An 18,869-nucleotide genomic window follows, 5' to 3' on the forward strand; every position below is an offset into this window, starting at 1 on the left:
CTTCTTTTCTTTCTCTCGTTTTTAGAAATACCTTCACTCCTTCGTAGGATAATAATTAAATCACTATTGACAAAGATGAATAGCCTGAGAAAGGGAACGAGAGAGACCACACTCCATTAGTAGCGCAGCAGTCAGCGCAATGAACAGACAGACATGGAGAGATACACAAAAAAGAAAACCAAGAAAGTAACACACCACCCCAATGTCAGTAATTCAAAAAGAAAAATAAAAAACAGAAATGAAGATAAGTGAACAAAAATAATTGCCCTGAAGAATTCGATTGTGTACACTATTTCCTCCAGTACTTTCGCAAATAATCAGAATTACAAGAGGACAGAAATCGATGAAAAATTTAGTTACATTTTCATTGTTGTTAATCTGCGATGTGGCATTTGCCCTCATTGCCTATTAGCACCAACTATAACTGCATAACCACTACATTAAGTTTCACTAAAAAGGAAAAAATAAAAATAAAAACCTCTATATATTCCCTTGTATTTTGTACGAATATGACCAATAGCATATCCAACGGTTTTCATCCAATACCTTCTGACATGGACAGAAGAAACGAAAACAGTTTAAAAGCAAGAGACAGCGACTAGCACGAACGATAGTATATATTTACCGTATGTTTCCTTAATGCTGGAATCGGCAAAGAGGACGTTTAGTTGAGTAGCAAGGCGGTAGCCGGCAAGGGCAACTCGTTCCTCCGCCGTGGCTTTGCACTGCGCGAGGTATTTCTCGTCCACTGTCACACCGTTGCTGATACCAGGATACGCTACCTCCACGGCATACGTGTAGCTTTCTTCCGCCATTACGGAGGCGTTCTTTTCGGCCTTTTCCTCCGCAGTGAACTTGTATGTATCCTCCAGATAGTCAGCGAACTTCTTGATGTCTGTGTAGTCAGCGGCGCTGAGCGGGCGTGGCGGATCCACTTGTGGGCCCTCACAGATGGAGTCCCAGAGGGCGTGAAGCTTCATAGTTGCGCCACGGATGTGTATTAGTTCAGTATTACCGCCCTTGTCACCATTTGGGTACGCTGGTGAGAACAATTCAGCGGCGTGCAGTGGCTGGTGAATGTCACCGTAGAAGTGTACGAGATTGGCGATGGCAAAATTCCTTACATATTTCGGTAAAGTCAATTTCCCGGGGTTTTGAAGAGTTCTCACCAATCCGGTAATTACAGTCTTTACATTATCGGGTGATACGGGGCACTTCTTAATGGTGATATTTTGCGGATTATACGGATTATCAATGAAATGCCATTCCCGCATCACACCAAGCCCCAGTGCCTTGATATCATCCGCCCAGCACGCGAGCTGCACAAGGTCTGGGCTCTTTGGGAACGGGCCGCTCACGCTGAAATCCGCCGCGGCCTCCTCCACGAGCGCCGCCACATTGGGCTCCAGGTGCCGGCGGGCGATCTCCGCCACGACCATGTGGCCCCTGCACCACCACGCATGGGCCGGCGAGGCGAGCAGCAGAAGACTCATCGCAACAGCGAGGACGAGAAGTGGGACGGTCTTGTGGGCAGTCATGATGCGGAACACTCGGTTTACTTCTTGTCTGCGTTGCTCCTCAGGAGATGGATTGTTTTTCTTTCTGCTTCTTTTCTTTCTCTCGTTTTTAGAAATACCTTCACTCCTTCGTAGGATAATAATTAAATCACTATTGACAAAGAGGCCGAGTTACACTGTTTCACATAGATATGGGGAAAAAAAAGGAAAGAAAGAACAAGTATAGAAATATTCTATACCATCATTTTAGTTGTAGCTTCCAGAATTCACACTGTGTTAGCCGTATTAATCCTTATGAAGAAAAAAAGGGGAAGTCTGTAAGGAAAGCGTCAATAAGCACAATGGTCCAGTAATGGCAAAAAGAGAGAAAAAGAAAGGCCTGCTGCAAAGTTATTTTCTAAAAAAGAAGACGTTTTATGGGACATTTAATGGCAATGAGTTTTATTTCATCCTATTTTTTTTTCTTTTCAGAGGAGAAAAAAAAAGACAAGTGATAAAAATTAATAGGCTGAAAAAATGTAGACATACAAAAACACATTTTTTTTATGTGTGTGTGTGTTTAAGGGTCTGTATAAATTCGCATATACGGGTCTGTGCAGTGATTCAATAAAAGTACTTACAAGAATTAAGGTAATATGGCAAGAAAAACAAAAACAATTTCCTCTTTCTTCTATAAAGTAATTTATATGTACAAATGCACGAAGTGGTACCACAATAAGAAAAACATTGCCAAAATTGTGGTAAATGGATTTAAAAAAGTAGACAACAATTTGTCGAACATATGTATTCATGCATAGAGTAGTAAAAAAAAGGAAAGAAAATAAAATAAGAAAAAAATGAATGTGTATTGCAGTTATTCATTAACCACAGTAGAAGACTATATGAAACCATGTGGGGCATTGAAGCTAAAAAGAGGAGAAAAAAACATAACTTCTTTTGAGCTAGCCTCAAGTCACAGTCAGAGTCACATCAGAGATATGCACCAAGAATATACATATATTTACGTATAACTTTATTCCTATACCTTCCTCTCTATCTTTCTTTCTACTGGTTGCGACCTTCACCTGAATTTGTGGGGAATATTATGTAAAGTATCTTACGTATTGTTTAACGTATCTTTTTTTGCTTTCTTTATTATTATTATTATTATTATTATTATTATTATTATTATTATTATTATTATTATTATTATTATTATTATTATTATTATTATTATTAGTTTTATTATTTGCTTCTTTCTCTACTCATTTGTTTTGGGAGAGGTATTAATGACGTTCCGTGATACCAAACGTCGTTGCCGGAACAAAGTTGTCATCATAGACGATATTCATCTGCTGAAAAAGCATCCATATCTTTGTGATTCGCATAATATCCATCTCATCACGTCCCATAAAACGTAGTTCTCCCTTAGTGAGATACAACGCACCCTTCTCATTAACAGCTGGTGGATGAATACCTTTCAGAATGGCATACGCCTTTTGTGTATTGTTTCCACATTGCTTAAGTATCCGTAATGTTTTTTCCGCCCTGCGTCGAACCCGCCTCTTTAGCATTATATACTGTGATGGGTAAATATAATTACTCTCGCACAGACTTGCCTCAAAGCAGTTAAGAGATTCAAAACTTCTCTCCCGTGTGATATCAAGCTTTCCTCCCCAAACAGGATCCACACAGACCAAATTTGACAATCCCACAACCCACGCCTCAAAGTCTGGTACACTATCCGCAACAATATCGACGGTACGACCCCCATCCTTTAATCCAATAGAGAAACTACGGTAAAAAACAGGATCTCGTGGGGAAACTGGATGACGTTTAAATACCTTGCTGAAACAACCTAGTTGGATGTAGCTTACATCGCGGAAATCAATAGAAGATCTATCAGCAGAAGCTTTTGCATTTGGATCCATCCATAATAATTTACGTCTATTTTGTATTATAGAAACCCAGAAATGACGACGATGGGGTTTTCCACTTCGTCCATGTTTTAACATGACACTTCCACCTCGAAGGAATCTAACCAAATCTTGTACCAAAGTTGGTGAATCATAAACACGCATAAGATGTTGCTGATCTCCTTGACGTTGAGATTGAGTTTTTTCTGCATTCGTACCTTCAGCAGAGTCTTGTAACTCAGAAGAATCTCCTTTAGTTGACTTCCCATTATTATCATTTTCCTCATCATCATCATCTTCTTCTTCATCATCATCATAACCATAATCATCATTATCAGCATTAGCATTAGTAGTAGCACCCGTAGCAGCAACAGTATTATCTCTTCCATTCTTAGATTTTCCTAATTTACTTGTTTTTTGTTGATTTTTTCTCTTACTATCGGCATTTGTTAAGGCGTTTTTATTAGGAGCAAGTGGAACATCTGATGCCTGACTATAATCAAGAGAATCCACATCTTCATCATTACTGTCAACAATCTCCACACCATTATTTTCAACAAAACGTCGACGAGTTTCCATGGGATAATGAGAATTCTCCGCATCACTATCATCAGAACTGAGAAATGTTATATTATGATAAACAGAAGCGTCACATATCTCAGATTCATTCTTTACTTCAGTTATTAAAGGTGGATACCATTGTTCTCCAGTTCGAAGTACACGACTGATACCATCAATATCATGCCATGAATATTTATTTAATGGATCAATAACACCATCTGCAATATCAATTGCACGATCAATAACAAAGTCAATAATATCATACACCAATGTACTATCTGTTATTATTTCAGAACTTAATACTTTAACTCGTCTTACTTGAGATCTCTGTCTTTGTGTAGCGGCCAGACGTTGTACATAAAGAGCATGAATTTGATTAAGTTCTGTTAAGTGTGTATGAAATTCTTGGATAATTAAATGAATCAATTTATCTTGTTCATTTTTTTCATCTGAAAGACCTTTAACATCTTGTTCACCTTTTCCATTTCCTTCTCCCTCTTCTTCTTCTAATAATGTAGGATTCTTACTCATATTGGTGAGTTCTTCTTCCTTTTGTCCTAGTTCTCGTAACGCCTCCCTAAAACTTTCTATTTTTTCTTCTAATTTCACTCGATGTTTTTTGGTTTTTTTGGCTTCCATTACTTTCTCCTCCACCTCTGCTTCCTGTTGCTCTGTAAGACGTTTAAGACTCTTCTTTATCTTTTTATTCTCATGTGTCAATGTTTCATATTCCTCAATCATACTATTTGATTTTTCAACAAATGCAACTTCCATTTCTTCCTGTTCTCGCGCTAATTTTTCCTCAAGAGAGCGTTTAATCTCCGCTTCTTTGATCGTTTCAATATTACCTGCATTTACACTGAGAGAATTTATAGCTTCATTACGTGCCTCTTTAACACTTATACCTTTTATTTTTGCCATAGCAGATGGTCGTTGTGGTTGATAATAAAACATTGCCCCTGCTATATGAAGATCCGCAAGTAATTCCTCTTGTTTTCGCAGTGAACGTAGATAACGTTCTTCCTCTTCGGGATCGAGAAATCCAACCACTTTTCCCGCCTTTAATCCCTTTACACGATCACAAAAACGAAGTGTTCCTTGAGACTCCTGAGCACTACAACTTGGTGGGGCAATTTGTCCAATAAGAAGCAGACGTGCGGCACGATCTACAAAAGATGGTTTAAGTAATTTAGTCAATTTAGAATCTCGGAAGGGAATATGTATATTTTCAGTGTACATGGCATTTATAGTAGTTCCCAACGCAGATAAAGATTTGTTAATAGCCTGTGCTTCTATCATGGCTTGTCCTTCCACACCAGATCGTTTTACTCTTTCACTTCCAGCCAAATCTACTAATGCAATACGTGACCGGACAAGTCCATTGATACTTCCATTAATAGGAATACCATTAACATCAATTAATTGCTCTCGTGATGGGCGTTGAGGACAAACATTGATGGGAACTTGAAAAAGATCAATAAAAAAAAGAGCATGTGAACGAGAACTGGAATCGTTCATTTTTGTAGATGTAACAGATCGGTATGTGTTGGCTATATTAAAACTTCGCATTACATCTTCCATAGTTTCCACCTCAACAGTATTTATACCTGGAGTAAGCGTTTCTTCAGGTGTATCACGAAGTTTAATTTTCTTTCGTTGAGAAAGGAGATCCATCACATCCTCTATATAAAGTTCTACAGCTGAAAGAAAAATAATTATATGTAACTGCTTCTCCATGGCTTTTCTATACGAGAAAAGATCCTGAAAGATACGAAGGAATATACCAGACTCTGATGTTAATGTCCCACGAGACATACTACCAAGAATGGTATGCGTCTTACCACTACCCGTTTGACCATATGTGAGAACCGTCACATTAACTCCCTGCAGTGCGTGATCTACCAATTCCTGCACTGACTGTTCATACACAGACTGTTGATCATCCTCTCCATCGTAGACATCATCGAATTGAAATGCCACAGGCTCACCGTTTGTTTCTTCATTTTTAATAATAATGGTTTGACCATCATTTGCCTTACGGGCACACAAAGGTTCATACCGTTCCTTTTCCAAGGGTGGTCGAATACGAACAGCTACCGTTATTCGCTGCTCCATTTTGGGTAACTGGGTAGATGACTTTGTAATGCGCTGAATTATTTTAATGAATAAAAACAATAAGCGGAGGGGGTGAAATCACTGACGTTTGTGTATATAATAATAGTATGATTATTATTATTATTATTATTATTATTATTATTATTATTACTATTACTATTATTACTCACTTGATATTAGAAAAAGCAATACGTAATCCCAAAATAGTTAAAATATATCTTCTTCTTACGCTTTTGAAAGTATATATACTTGTGTGTTCTTGAGAGTAAAACTATATGGATTATATAGTGTTTCTTGATAGAGAAAGATATATATATATGCAATCTCCAAAACAAAGTGCGAAAAGAATTGGGGACTATTATTGAAGATGGTTTGTTATCCCCTTTGAGTGTAATTGTTTTTTCCCTTCGCAAGTTAAAACAATGAAGACTAAAAACAATGACAAAAAATATATTTTTTTATATTTTTTGGCCCAAATATATGTAGATATCTACTAAGATGCCTTTTTTGCTCTTTTTTTTTTACTACTAATCAATTTTTTTTTCGTTTTCTTATTTTATTTTCTTGTTAAATCAAAAAGAAGAGGAACAGGGGGAAGATATATTTTTACAATCAATTAGTGAAAAATAACATTGTATTATTTTCTTATGTTTTGTGGATAATTCTATCATCACAGAGATATTCAGTTATAACAAAAACTAGATATGTGTCAAGGATAAGAAAATACGCACACCAATAAAGAAATACAGAATTTATTATCCCAAATAATATGTATAATTAACTTAAATTAACTGTGAATAAAAATAAAAATAAAAAGAGTATACAGAAGATGATACTCTCACCATCATCATTCTCCATCTCTGTTACGCAACTGCATGAGCTGCTCTGGTGTAATGTGCAGTTCATCCACGTTAATGAGAACCGTCACCGTAAACTTTGACTCCCAGCTGTAGTGTAATTTGGCCTCCACACCAGTAATGTTATTTCCATTTATTCCGCGTAGTTGTTGCTGTTGCACCAGTGAAGCACACAACCACGTGTTATTTGTATATTTCATCGCAATAGCGAAGAGAGCGAGGCGAAGAATTGTGGCCGCATCCACATTTGCTATTCCGTTTATTAATAAACACTCTGGTTTGTAGGCAATGAGATCGAGTAGTGGATCCCGTTCTACCAGATATGCGGCATTCACAATAATTCTCCTTTCTTCTTTTTCTTCTTTTTTTGTTATGAACGATTTATTATTTAAGTTTTTGTGTATATTATGTTGTTGTGATGATAATTGTATGTATTCACTCTGTGGAACTTCAATAGCGACGGCGGTGTTCTGCAGTGACCAACCAGCCATTTCAATCAACTCCACATCTAACCAGAGATTACTGGGTGTTTCCGTCATTGTTTCTTCTTTGGTATGATAGGTGGCCGAGAGATCTGTTTTACCATTTGTTAATGTCATGGAAGAAGAAGAATTAATAGTAGAATTAATAGTAGAAGAAGAAGAGTTTATAGTTTGTGTAGGACTCTTCATATCTGTAAAGGCGCTTGTGAGTTTTTCTGAAAAATCCCATGAAAAATACTGCACCCCACTGCACGAAAGATACTGATGTCGTCTTTGTGGAATACATGAAAGTGATGTAAATTGTGAGGCATCTGTGGTTTGTTCGGCGTTAATAAAAGACATTTTACCGTCTTTTAAATACACCGGCGTTGTTGTTCTGTTTGATGCTATTCGCACACCCCGCCAGCGTTTTTCCAGTGTGGATACATTTAACCAATAGGGTGAAGTAAATAAGAGATTATCTCGTGTTTTTATGAAATTAGATTCCATCATCATCATTGTATTAGTAATAGTATTATTATGTGTATACTGCTTCCTCATGTTTGTTTGCATATTAGAGTGAAAATAGGAATTCCCAATAAGATGAGATGATGATGAGGGTCTTCGCAGTAAAGACCAGAGAACATCGCCGGTTTCATCAATAGGAATATTATAAGAAACACAAGTCGTAGAATCTACAATAGAAGCAAAGGAAGTATCGGCTGTATTCACATACGATAAACCAAACACATTTACGGCTCGATCCCAATTAACGGAATAATATACACCGTCACGTTTGGCTGTAGATGATGGTGTATATTTACTTGAGAAGACTTTATTATTCATAGAAGAACAAGATGTCTTTACGGCTGTTTGATTCTCTTGTGTTAATATGTTCGCCAAGTGTCGAGCCACTTTAGCAGATATCCAAAATGGTGTTGGATTCGCATGCACTGGTGTAATTACTGTTGAACTAATGGTTTGTTTAGATGTCGTGTGCCATTCCCGCAGTTTACGCAGAACAACCCAATCTACGGCGGTTGGTAATACACAATTGCTGATTGAAAGACGGGGTTGTTGAATATTCATTTACTTTTATTTATTTATTTATTTATTTATATACAACAACAATCACCACATAGAGAGAAAAAGAGAGATAGTGAGAGAAAGAAAGGGGGAGTTTTTCCTCAAGTCCATTTACTGGTGTTAAGCAGAAGAAAAGAAAAGAAACAATAAATATGAGAATTATTTATTTCTCCTCTCATAATGATAATATATATATATATATAATTTCTTAAACCTTATATCCAGTTTATTGATAATCATACACCATCGCATTTCCATCATCACCGGCCGCCACTAAATACGTAGGTGTTGCCGCAATCTCCCGCACCGCCGCACTATTCGCTCCAAGACCATAACAACAATTCCCCATGATCGCATCATGCACCAACAACCACCCATTCCCAGCACCAGATAGAATTAACGGGCCAAACGTCTCAAGTGAGTAAATAAAATCCCTGTGATCCGTAAAGCGATGAATTGGTGCAAATCCCGCACGTGGATCCAATGTAAGTATCACTTTATCCGCCCCTGCCGTTATGAAATACGGCGTTTCATCAATCGAGCGAATACCAGTCACCGCCCCACCGGGGTGGAGGACATCTTGATACACCGGTTTGCTCCCCGTCCGCCCAACGTCGAGCACCGTCAGCACCCCGCCCTGGTCGCCAACGGCCGAGAGCAGACCCGCACCGCCGCTCACGAGATGCCAAAGGGCGCCAATTTGCCCCCGGCTGGCGGCCAGTGTGGCGAGACACCCGCCCGTCTCCACGTCCCACGCCTTCGCCGCCCCCCGCCGGTCCCCCGACAAGACTTGAGTGCCGCACCAGGCGAACATCGTGACGGGGGCGTTGTGGCCGGCAAGGGTCGCCACACAACGCCCACCAGCACCACCAGGGCTGCAATCCCACACACGTAACGTACGATCATAACTGCTGCTCATCGCTATATTGCTACTATTATCATTATTTACTTCTACTTGACTAATACTTCCAGTGTGGCCTAGAAGTTCACTGCAACGCACAGGTCCTGTGGCGGACCATAAACATAATTTACTATCCATTCCACCAGAGATTATTTGTCCACTATTTTGAAAAAACTTACAACTTGTTACCCACTCTGTGTGTCCGTAGTTTTTGGTATAAAGATTTCGCTTCTCTCTTCCTGTAGTGATATCAAAGACTTTAAGTCCATGATCAGCAGATCCCACCACACACAATTTACTCTGGAAATGAACATCCATACAAAGTAAATTACGATCACTGGCGTTAAAACAGCGTCCACTCGTATCTACAGGACCACTACGCCAACTCTTTGGTACGGCAGATGCGTTAAATGAAGTTCTAAACCGTGCGTAAGGCCCACCATTAACAGTTTCTGATGGTGATAAGGAAGAATTCTTCTCTTTTTCTTTTTGTGGTGGTGGTTGTGTTATACCGCCACCGTAGACTTCATCCATGAGATCTTCCATCGCGTGAGCAATTTGTCGTCCACGTGCACTTCGTGGATTTGTTCCATCATTTCTGTGCAACTCCCGCACAACGTTGTTTGGTCTGGAGATATCCGTGCGAGTAATGGCGGTTCCTTGTACACCGCGACCACGAGTAATACCAATACCGCGGCCGGGACTCACCGTACGTCGCTGCATTACTTCTATTTATATAATGTCTATATAACAGAGAATATACGATTGGCTTTAGTACTTCAAATATAACTCTTATTTTTTTTTCTTTTTTTCCTCCTCTTCTTCTTTATTTAGGCCTATTTTGACTCTTGTTTATGATCTGTTTTTTTTTTCGTTTGCACTATAGAAAGGTGTAAAAGGAGCAGAAAAAAACAAAAAAAGAGAAAACAATACCATAAGAAATAAAAATATAAAATAGAAGAGTAATAGTTGTCCTTAATATTATTATTATTATTATTATTATTATTATTATTATTATTATTATTACTATTATTATTATTCTTTTTATTTCTTAAAAAGGAGAGAAAAAATAAAAATAAAATATCACTTTATCACAAATCAGGGTCATTAATTGTTTCGTTTTTCACCTCCAGATTTTCATTGTATTCATTTCATCAGATTTATGAAAAATCTAACCATTAGCAGGGTTGCCAATATTTACCAAAGAGAAAAAGCGACAGAAGGAACGAAATTGATAAATAAATAAAGTTCAACGACAATCGGAAAACGAAATAAAGAAACAAAAAAAGAGAAATAATCGGAGAAAAAAGAAAACAAATAAACATGATTTTGAACAAGATCTCTCTCATTTAAAGGGTCCTCTTTCTTTGTTTTCTTCCTTCTTTTTCTCATTAGCCTAGTCCCTCGCATCTAGGTCTGCTAATACTTTATAGAACGTTCTTATTTTTGTATAGTTTTCTTCTTTTTTTTTTCTTATTTATTTACCTGTAATGGAGAAACCGTAAGAGCACTCACAGTATCCTAGATATTACAGGCGTACAAGAGAAACACTTAACCTCCATATCTATCTATCTATCTATCTATATATATATATATATATATATATATATATATATATATATATATATTTCTCTTTTCTCCTCTAATTTTTTCTTTGCTTTATTGCGTCAGAACAGCAAAGATTGAAGTTCACCTCACGACAAATCTAAAAACAAGCAAACAAACGATAAGGTGAAAAAGGAAAATCAAATAATGTAGAAATAAAAAAAAGCGGATGGGTTAGGTATTTCTTTCAGGATAAAGAGAACTAGTAGTGTGTTTCTATTTTTTGCATCTTCAAATAAGTGAATCTAATGAGAAGGGAATTGGTGTTTCTTTTTTTCTTATCATATTTGCGTGTATGTATGTATCTTAAATATATATATATATATATCAGGAAATAGAGGGTGTAAGGTGAATCTGAACGCCAACACTTCATCCTCACTCAATTCTTTGAAATAGGTGTGGATGAGTATATATATATATATAGACAAGAGAAACAAAGGGGGATTCATTTGTGCTCTTAATAAATAAATAAATAAATAAATAAATAAATAATAACCATACATTATTCCCACTCCTCGCTTCTTAATTTTTTTGTACTTTCTATGATATTAATCTCACATACTCCTTTACTTTATCCATTTTTTTTGTTTTTTGATTTTTGGGGTGAGTGGTGGGTGGGAGTAGAACGTTTTCACATCGTATATTCCCAGAATTAATCTCTTTTAAAATAGTTGTTTTTAATTTTACTTCTTCAATGATTTTACCATCTTCCACCTTCTCCTCTCACACAAAAACATTATTTATATATTGCATGGTAAATCTAGGTAAATAAAAATAATATATATATATCGTTTACAGGTACTTCTATAGGACAGATGAAAGAGAAAAAAGGAATAAAGCAGTACAAAAAAAAAATCAGACAAACAAACAAAAACGTATCAAAATAGAAAAAAAAATATTTGAGAAAGAAGAATATATATATATATATATATATATATATGCATACATGTGTATTGTAAATTTACGATGATTCTTTATTTTTTACATCTTTTTTTTTCTTTTTTGCATTCTTCTTCTCAGTGTTTTCTTTTCCTGGTTCTCGTTTGTGTGTATATATTTTTTTGTAATTTTATTTTTCTTATCATTATTTCTTTGCTTCCAGTCACTTTTCTTTTAGTTCTCCACTTCATCAAGACATATATGTTCTTTTTTTTTTTCTTTTCTTTTCTCTCCTTTTCTTTTTCTTTCCCCCCCCCCCCCCCAAAAAAAAAAAAAAAAAAAACGAAAACCATATCTCTGTTTATCTCTTTTTCCATTCTTCCTTCATTCTCTTATTCTATGCCAAAAGACACTTCTCCCCCTCGTCACTCACTCACTGCTGGGGACAGTCTTTAAATAGACTTTACTCTGAAGTCTGAACTGCAGCATCCGCAGAAGCCGCGAAACATTCGGCTGCCCACTCGTCCCCTCCTGCGGCTGAATGGCGTAGTACACCACACATATACTCCGGTCAAACGTGCAATACACATCCATTAACTCAAAGGGTAAATTGAGAAAAAGAAAGTGTTTGCGACACTCCGTTAATGCTGTATTACGTGTTTCTTCCAATTCCCGTATTCGCGTCGCATCTGCGGCGACCAATTCCCGCATAATATGTCCATCGTAGATTCCTTTTTCATCACACATCACCGACTCTCCAGTAGCAATAGTATTAATATTAGAGGAAGAAGAAGAATAGGCGTGATGTCGTTGCACCTGCACACATACACCAGCATCCTCATAAGCCACATTATCATACGGACTACGACTGCTCCGCACAGACGCAATGTAATGTCGACCCACAACGGGTACACAACGTGTGGAATTGGATTTAAAACGCATTTGCACTCCACGTGCAAATTCGAGAATAACAGTTTCATGTTGGCGATACGGTGGTCGTCGTTTGATAGGATGTGTAGAAGAAGAAGATGATGAAGAGGCAACAGGAGCCACAGTGGCTGATGATAATGATGGTGATACCATTTTTACTGCAGCAGGTATAGGACGAGCAGAAGGAATAAGTGGAGCTGAAACTCCAGTCTTATTTCCCGTAAAAGTGATATCGTTACCATTATTACTCATCTGCTCAGGCGTTGAAGGACGAAGAAGAATATGTAACTTATCAAGAGGCACTCGTCTGCCGCCCACAGCAATTAATGGTGCTGTTGTGCTAACCACACGTGTTATTGTGCTTGGCATCTCATTACGTGGATACTCTGGAGGAGGAACATTATGCGATATCGTTGCATAATGGGCAACAGGCTGCGGAGCTGCAAACAAAAGTGGCGCAGGAGCCACAACAGATTGTAATTTCTGTTGTGGAAGTACTTTTTGTTGTTCTTGTTGTTGTTGTTGTAATAGAAGTGTTTGCTCTTGTTGTTCCTGTGATGATGGGTGTACGGATGTGATGGGAATCACATGATTGGCATTTCTTCTGGTGAAGTTCTCGACGGTGCGAGGTCTCTTCCCCGGCTGTTCCTCCAGTACACTTTCATTATCATCATCATCATTATCACTTTCCAATAATACACTCTTTGGTAAGAGGATGGATTCCAAACTCATATTGGGGCTAGAGGCGCTATGCGCTATTGGTGCACACTCCTGGAAAAATTCGGATATTTTTATCGGTTGAGTAAGACCACCACTAGCAGTATTAATGGTATTACTATGCATAGTAGTAGTAGTAGTACTAGTTGGACTGATAGCATCCGTAGTGGCGGCTACGGCATCCGCAGCACCAATAATAGTAGAAAGCGCAGCCACATTACATTGTTTTTCTGGTGTAAGAAAGAAACTGTTATTCTTCGCGTCTCGTACATCACTTTCTGCCAAAAATGATATATCCGTCATATTTACATGCGAGTATGAAGCTCCACCACGTGATTGGCGAACGGGATTATTCCCTGGTGTTAACCCAGTATGTTGTGGACGGTAACGATTCATAACAGGCGTGTAACAATCACTCATGAGTGATGTATTAATTTGCTGCTGCTGTTGTTGTTGTTGCATAATAGTACAATTACCATTTCGCAACCCGCTTCTTGAACCACATCCATCATTGTTGTTATTACTGTTATTGTTGATTACACCAGCAGAGAGTTTTCCAAGGAGTGCTGGATGAATATTTTCCTTATTCTCCTGTATCAACGTATTATTGTTTGTGATATCGTGCAAGAACGAAGTAAGTGGGTTAAAGCACGCAGTAGATGATTGTTCATGCATCACGATTCACGATAATGTCTTGACTTCTCTTTTTCTTTTTTTTCTCTATAGTATTTCTTTCTTTTTTTTGTTTCTTAATAGTCTTGTTTGTACAAATTATGAAAATGTGTAAAAATATATAACTGTAATATATATATATATATATATATGGGTATAATCTAAATTTCCTCTCCACTACGTTGCAGTAGAAGCAGAAGAAGTAGCACTAGGAGAAATAATTCTTATTCAACTGAAACCACAATCAAATAAAGAAAAAGAAAAAAAGAAAAAGATATATTTGATAAATTAAAGTAGACGGATTCAGAAAAACAAAAGTTATAAAGACAGTGTGTCAGCAACACCAAGAGGAAAAGAAAAGAAACTAAACTTAGAACTTCTTTTTTTTTCGTTTCTTTACTACTTTTATTCTTTTTCTTTTCACACTTTTTTTTTTACTTCTTCCTATTTGGTTTTCTCAGGGAATTTTTTTTGTTAAAAGATTTGCGTTTCGTTGTTTTTATTTTCCTTGTTTTTTTCTTCACTTTTTCTTGTTACTGCCCCTTAACTACTTCTTTTAACACAAACACAAATATGCATATACACAGTGAATGTCGCGAGCACCAACAGCCAAGAATCCTGAATAAGAAGAGTTATGAAATTTAAACCACTTCTCTTTCTTTCTTCTTCTTGTGATCTAGCTATTGTTGTAATTATTTCAATCAAAGAGGCCATTACTCATTCCCTGTTTAACTTGGCGGCGGATCTTCTGCTTCTGTCGTCCCTTCTGAACATTACGATGAAGACTCCTATTAAACTGATGATTGTCTCTCTGTCGAATATTACGCCGCACCTGAGAGCGTACGTATGCCTCATTAACACCACCATTTGCCGTAAAATTGGCATTTTGTTGCCGACGTTGAATGGCTGCTCGTGCAATTTGCTCATCAAGAGATCCCACTTCACTTTCTGTTTCTTCGTCTTCATTATTATTATCATTATCGTCATCGTCATTGTTGTCGTGATCCTTTTCTTTTTCTCTTTCTTTATGAGAAAAAGTGTTAGTGGTACTCACATCGGCTACGACTCCATTTTCTTCTTGGTTCACCTCATTTGTCCCTGCTACTAATTCTTCTTGTTGTTGTTCTTCTTCTTCTTCTTCTTCTTCACTTTCCTCGTCATCCTCATTGTTGTGAGACTCTTGGTCCTGCATCAACCGTTCGAGTTCCTGTTGTTGCCTATTCGTAAAGTATCCACTTGCGAAGACCTCCTTGTCTAAATCTGCCTTTCGTGTAACATCCTTCTCAAGTGTAGGATAGTATAATGTGGTTAATTTAAACCGTCGGTGGAAAAAGTTAGCGAGGTTCTTCACATCACGATAGAAGAATTCTGCAGCATTTAGATGGTTGATCGATACCATCTGTGGAAAATCAATCACAATAACTCGCATCTCTTCTGTAACCAAAATATTAAACTCATTAAAGTCACCATGCACGAGTCCCTGTTCTGCTAGACGTACGAGTAGCTCAAGAGCACGTTTATACACCAACGCTGGATCACCAAGTGTGGTGATGTTATTAAGTGTGACTCCCTGCACGAGTTCCATCACAATAGCGTGTCTGTTGTGGGCGATGGGGGCTGGCACTGGCAGTCCCGCGGCATGCAGTGCCGTGAGACACGCAAACTCCTTCGAGGCGGCGAGTCTTGAGAGAAAAAACCAACTCGCCCCGCGCCGCTGTCGCCCGCCGCCCTTGTAATCCCGATGCCGCGTCACGCTGCGGAAGCTGCAGCGGCCGAGTCTCTGCAGCTTCAACACACACTCCCGGCCGGCCCCGTCGCTGGCGAGCAGAATGTCCGACTCCTTCCCGCAGCCAATGCGGTGGGCGACGGCCGCGAGGGCGCCGCGGCGGTGGAGGGTGTGGAGGGCGAGGGCGTCGTAGGCGCCGTACTTCATCGCGTAGCCGTCGTAGGCGGTGTTCTCGTGGTGGATGAGTTTCTGGCGGAGGAGGAGCTGCAGGCGTTTGCGGCAGCCGCCGTGCGGGAGTTGGGCGATGCGCTCAATCAGAACAGTGGGCGCCACGTCGTGGTTGCGCATCGCCATTTCAAGCGCCGTCAGCGCACGGAAGTCTTCGTCCTCGAGGTAACGCAGCAGAGAGACATTTAACTTGACCATTATAGTGGGTGTGGTGGGTGAAGGGGCTCCCGCACTAGGAAATACTGAGAGAATAGAAATAGAAATAGAGTAGAAAAATAGAGAGAGAAGAATAGAGCGTAAGGGTGTGGAGTATGGGGTATGAAGTATGGGGTATGTGTGTGTGTGTGTGTATAAATAGCCTTTTGTAAATGAACTGTGTTTCATGGTAGATCACGTGATGGAGGGTGGGGTTGACTTGACATTTCAGTACTGAATTGAAACGAAAAAAAATGAAATGAAATGTGTGTGAGGATGAAAAGAAAGCCCATGCCCAAAGGAAAAAGACCAAACAAATGGAAAAAAAAAGAACAGTAACTAAAAAAAAAAAGATAAAGAGGGGGGAAAAAACTCACAGACACATACATACATACACCACATATATATGCAGAAACAACAAAAGCAGAATAATAATAATAATAATAATAATAATAAAACAAGATGCTGATTATTAATATAATGATAATATATGGGAAACAATGCAATAAGAACTAAAAGATATACAATAATTTTTTTTATATATACTCATCTTGTTGTAAATATTTCATAAATGTTTTTTATAACTACGCAAGGTGACTCAAAGTATTGTTGTATAATTTTTGCATCACAATACCCTGAGAAATAAGAACACTAATATCTTTATCACTAATTTCTTCAGTAGGTAAATTTTGTAAAAATTTCATCGCAACACCATAGTCATTTTCTTTGCATAATGCAGGAGACCACCAAACTAAAAGAGCAGCACAAACATAGACATGTGTGGTACACCAATCTTTTTCCTGATCTGCAAGATATACATCCCATAATCGTAAGGATTGAGTAGCATTAAGTTCTCGTAGAAGCATACAGTTCATCCATCGAAATGCAAATTGACTAAAACTAATTTGCAAATTCTCACTAAGATGTTTATAAAGTTTCGCATCTACAGCCTTTGCTACTGCCTCAAGTTTTTCCACCATGCTGTAAATACCCTTTTGATTATATGTATAGTTCTCTTGTACAGAGTTTAAGAGGTATGAAAACATCCAATAGGTATCTGCTTCAATAGTAGAATTCCATTCTTCTTCACTAACGACCAAGCTTGAGAAAAGAGCATTTAATTCATTCTCTGTAAGTTCATGTAACTCTGAAACTGTCTTTGAAGGGCAAAACCGACTTGCCAGTACCACACTAATAAAAGGAATAACAAGATCATTCAAACCCTGCACATATCCACAAGCAGGATGCCGTAAGGACCATATATATAAAATACGTTCAATAGATAACATTACACGATTGTGATGAAGATAGGCCACACCAGCAGACATGCGTGGTACATCTTTACGAATTTGCTTAAGCATTAGAAGTTCTGATTCACCAGCATAATTAGCTGAGACAATAGGTTGTCCCTGACGTTCACTATGGGATGAAAGTGCTGAATTTCCCCCACGTCCTACACGTTCTCGACTACATGAAGAATTTAGGTTGGATGCGTCATCTGCTGCCTTAAATGCTGCATTCCAATCAATAGCGCTATAACTGCTCTGTACATAACCTACGTATTCCTGTCGTTTACGCGCCAGAACGGTGGCTCGGCTTGATGCAAATGGCTGTAAATTCCCCGTTAAATATCCCCAAACCTCGCAGCGAAAGGCGGGTGGGCACCCCCGACGGCACAAACTACACAGCTCGTCCAGTGGAACGGGGTCCTGGCGGAGCAGTTCCCGCAGGGCGGCCTCGCTGAAGAGGGAGTCCTCCTCCGGCAGGGCGGTGGCCTTCTTCGTGACGGCGTTGTTTGTGCTCCCGCAGTCGCCGCACGCCGCGGCCGGGGCCTTCAGTCGCTGAACGGAGATCTTCCGGCGGGCCACGTCGTCCTCCTGCTCCTGCCCAGTGGAGGTGAAGTGGCGTAGGAATCCCCTCTTTACCCGCTGGAACATTTATTTCTTTTTTCTTTCTTTTTGTTATATATATATATATATATATATATATATATAGATATATTTGTATTTGTGTTCTTACGGTGTTTTTGGATGATGTTTAGTTTACTTTTTTTCTTTTTGTTTTAATACGTGATGGTGTTGTATACTTTATATATTTTTTATATGTTGTTTTGATTTTGTGGATTCGACCACTTTATCTTTGTTTCTTCTTATTCTTATTCTTTCCGTCTTTTGTGGGCTGGAGTGTGTAAGGGGAGGAGGAGGAAAAGAAGAAGAAAGAATCAGGAATGTAAAGAACTGCAGTTCAGTGCACAGATTGAGACAATACATATATAAAGTACGAACTATATATTTGAATAATAAATGCGTAATACAGATAGATAGATAGATAGAGAGAGAGAAAAAAGAAATTATACACTAATGAATCACAAGAGCCATGAAGAACTTTCTAAAACCCAGAAAATAAAAAAAGAGTGAAAACAAAGAATAATAATAATAATAATAATAATAATAATAATAATAATAATAAACTTACAAAAGTTTATGAACGATAAATATAGTTAAACAGATATCTAATCGAGACT

General features: G+C 38.3%; 7 protein-coding genes across 7 annotated transcripts; all 7 read right to left on the reverse strand.

The window, feature by feature from the left end:
- Positions 1–578: 578 nt before the first annotated feature.
- On the reverse strand, positions 579–1,538 carry LSM04_002113 (S1/P1 nuclease; the record flags this gene model as incomplete). Its single annotated transcript, XM_067329628.1, has 1 exon — positions 579–1,538. The coding sequence occupies one exon, from the start codon at positions 1,536–1,538 to the stop codon at positions 579–581; it is 960 nt and encodes a 319-aa protein (XP_067187245.1).
- A 1,244-nt stretch (positions 1,539–2,782) lies between these two features.
- Positions 2,783–6,088, reverse strand: LSM04_009544 (Kinesin motor domain; the record flags this gene model as incomplete). The annotated part of the gene is made up of 1 exon (XM_067329629.1): positions 2,783–6,088. One exon carries the CDS (start codon positions 6,086–6,088, stop codon positions 2,783–2,785), a length of 3,306 nt encoding a protein of 1,101 aa, XP_067187601.1.
- Positions 6,089–6,935: 847 nt separating this feature from the next.
- Positions 6,936–8,495, reverse strand: LSM04_002585 (uncharacterized protein; the record flags this gene model as incomplete). Its single annotated transcript, XM_067329630.1, has 1 exon — positions 6,936–8,495. One exon carries the CDS (start codon positions 8,493–8,495, stop codon positions 6,936–6,938), a length of 1,560 nt encoding a protein of 519 aa, XP_067187273.1.
- Positions 8,496–8,718: 223 nt separating this feature from the next.
- On the reverse strand, positions 8,719–10,116 carry LSM04_005220 (WD40 repeat; the record flags this gene model as incomplete). The annotated part of the gene is made up of 1 exon (XM_067329631.1): positions 8,719–10,116. The coding sequence occupies one exon, from the start codon at positions 10,114–10,116 to the stop codon at positions 8,719–8,721; it is 1,398 nt and encodes a 465-aa protein (XP_067187405.1).
- Positions 10,117–12,306: 2,190 nt separating this feature from the next.
- LSM04_003163 (PSP1) lies at positions 12,307–14,199 on the reverse strand (the record flags this gene model as incomplete). The annotated part of the gene is made up of 1 exon (XM_067329632.1): positions 12,307–14,199. One exon carries the CDS (start codon positions 14,197–14,199, stop codon positions 12,307–12,309), a length of 1,893 nt encoding a protein of 630 aa, XP_067187296.1.
- Positions 14,200–14,893: 694 nt separating this feature from the next.
- Positions 14,894–16,348, reverse strand: LSM04_004198 (RIO2 kinase winged helix domain; the record flags this gene model as incomplete). Its single annotated transcript, XM_067329633.1, has 1 exon — positions 14,894–16,348. The coding sequence occupies one exon, from the start codon at positions 16,346–16,348 to the stop codon at positions 14,894–14,896; it is 1,455 nt and encodes a 484-aa protein (XP_067187346.1).
- Positions 16,349–16,929: 581 nt separating this feature from the next.
- Positions 16,930–18,282, reverse strand: LSM04_002989 (Rab-GTPase-TBC domain; the record flags this gene model as incomplete). The annotated part of the gene is made up of 1 exon (XM_067329634.1): positions 16,930–18,282. The coding sequence occupies one exon, from the start codon at positions 18,280–18,282 to the stop codon at positions 16,930–16,932; it is 1,353 nt and encodes a 450-aa protein (XP_067187285.1).
- Positions 18,283–18,869: the final 587 nt, after the last annotated feature.

The sequence above is a fragment of the Trypanosoma melophagium genome (assembly GCF_022059095.1).
Source record: "Trypanosoma melophagium isolate St. Kilda chromosome Unknown ctg5segment0, whole genome shotgun sequence".
NCBI lineage: Eukaryota > Euglenozoa > Kinetoplastea > Trypanosomatida > Trypanosomatidae > Trypanosoma > Trypanosoma melophagium.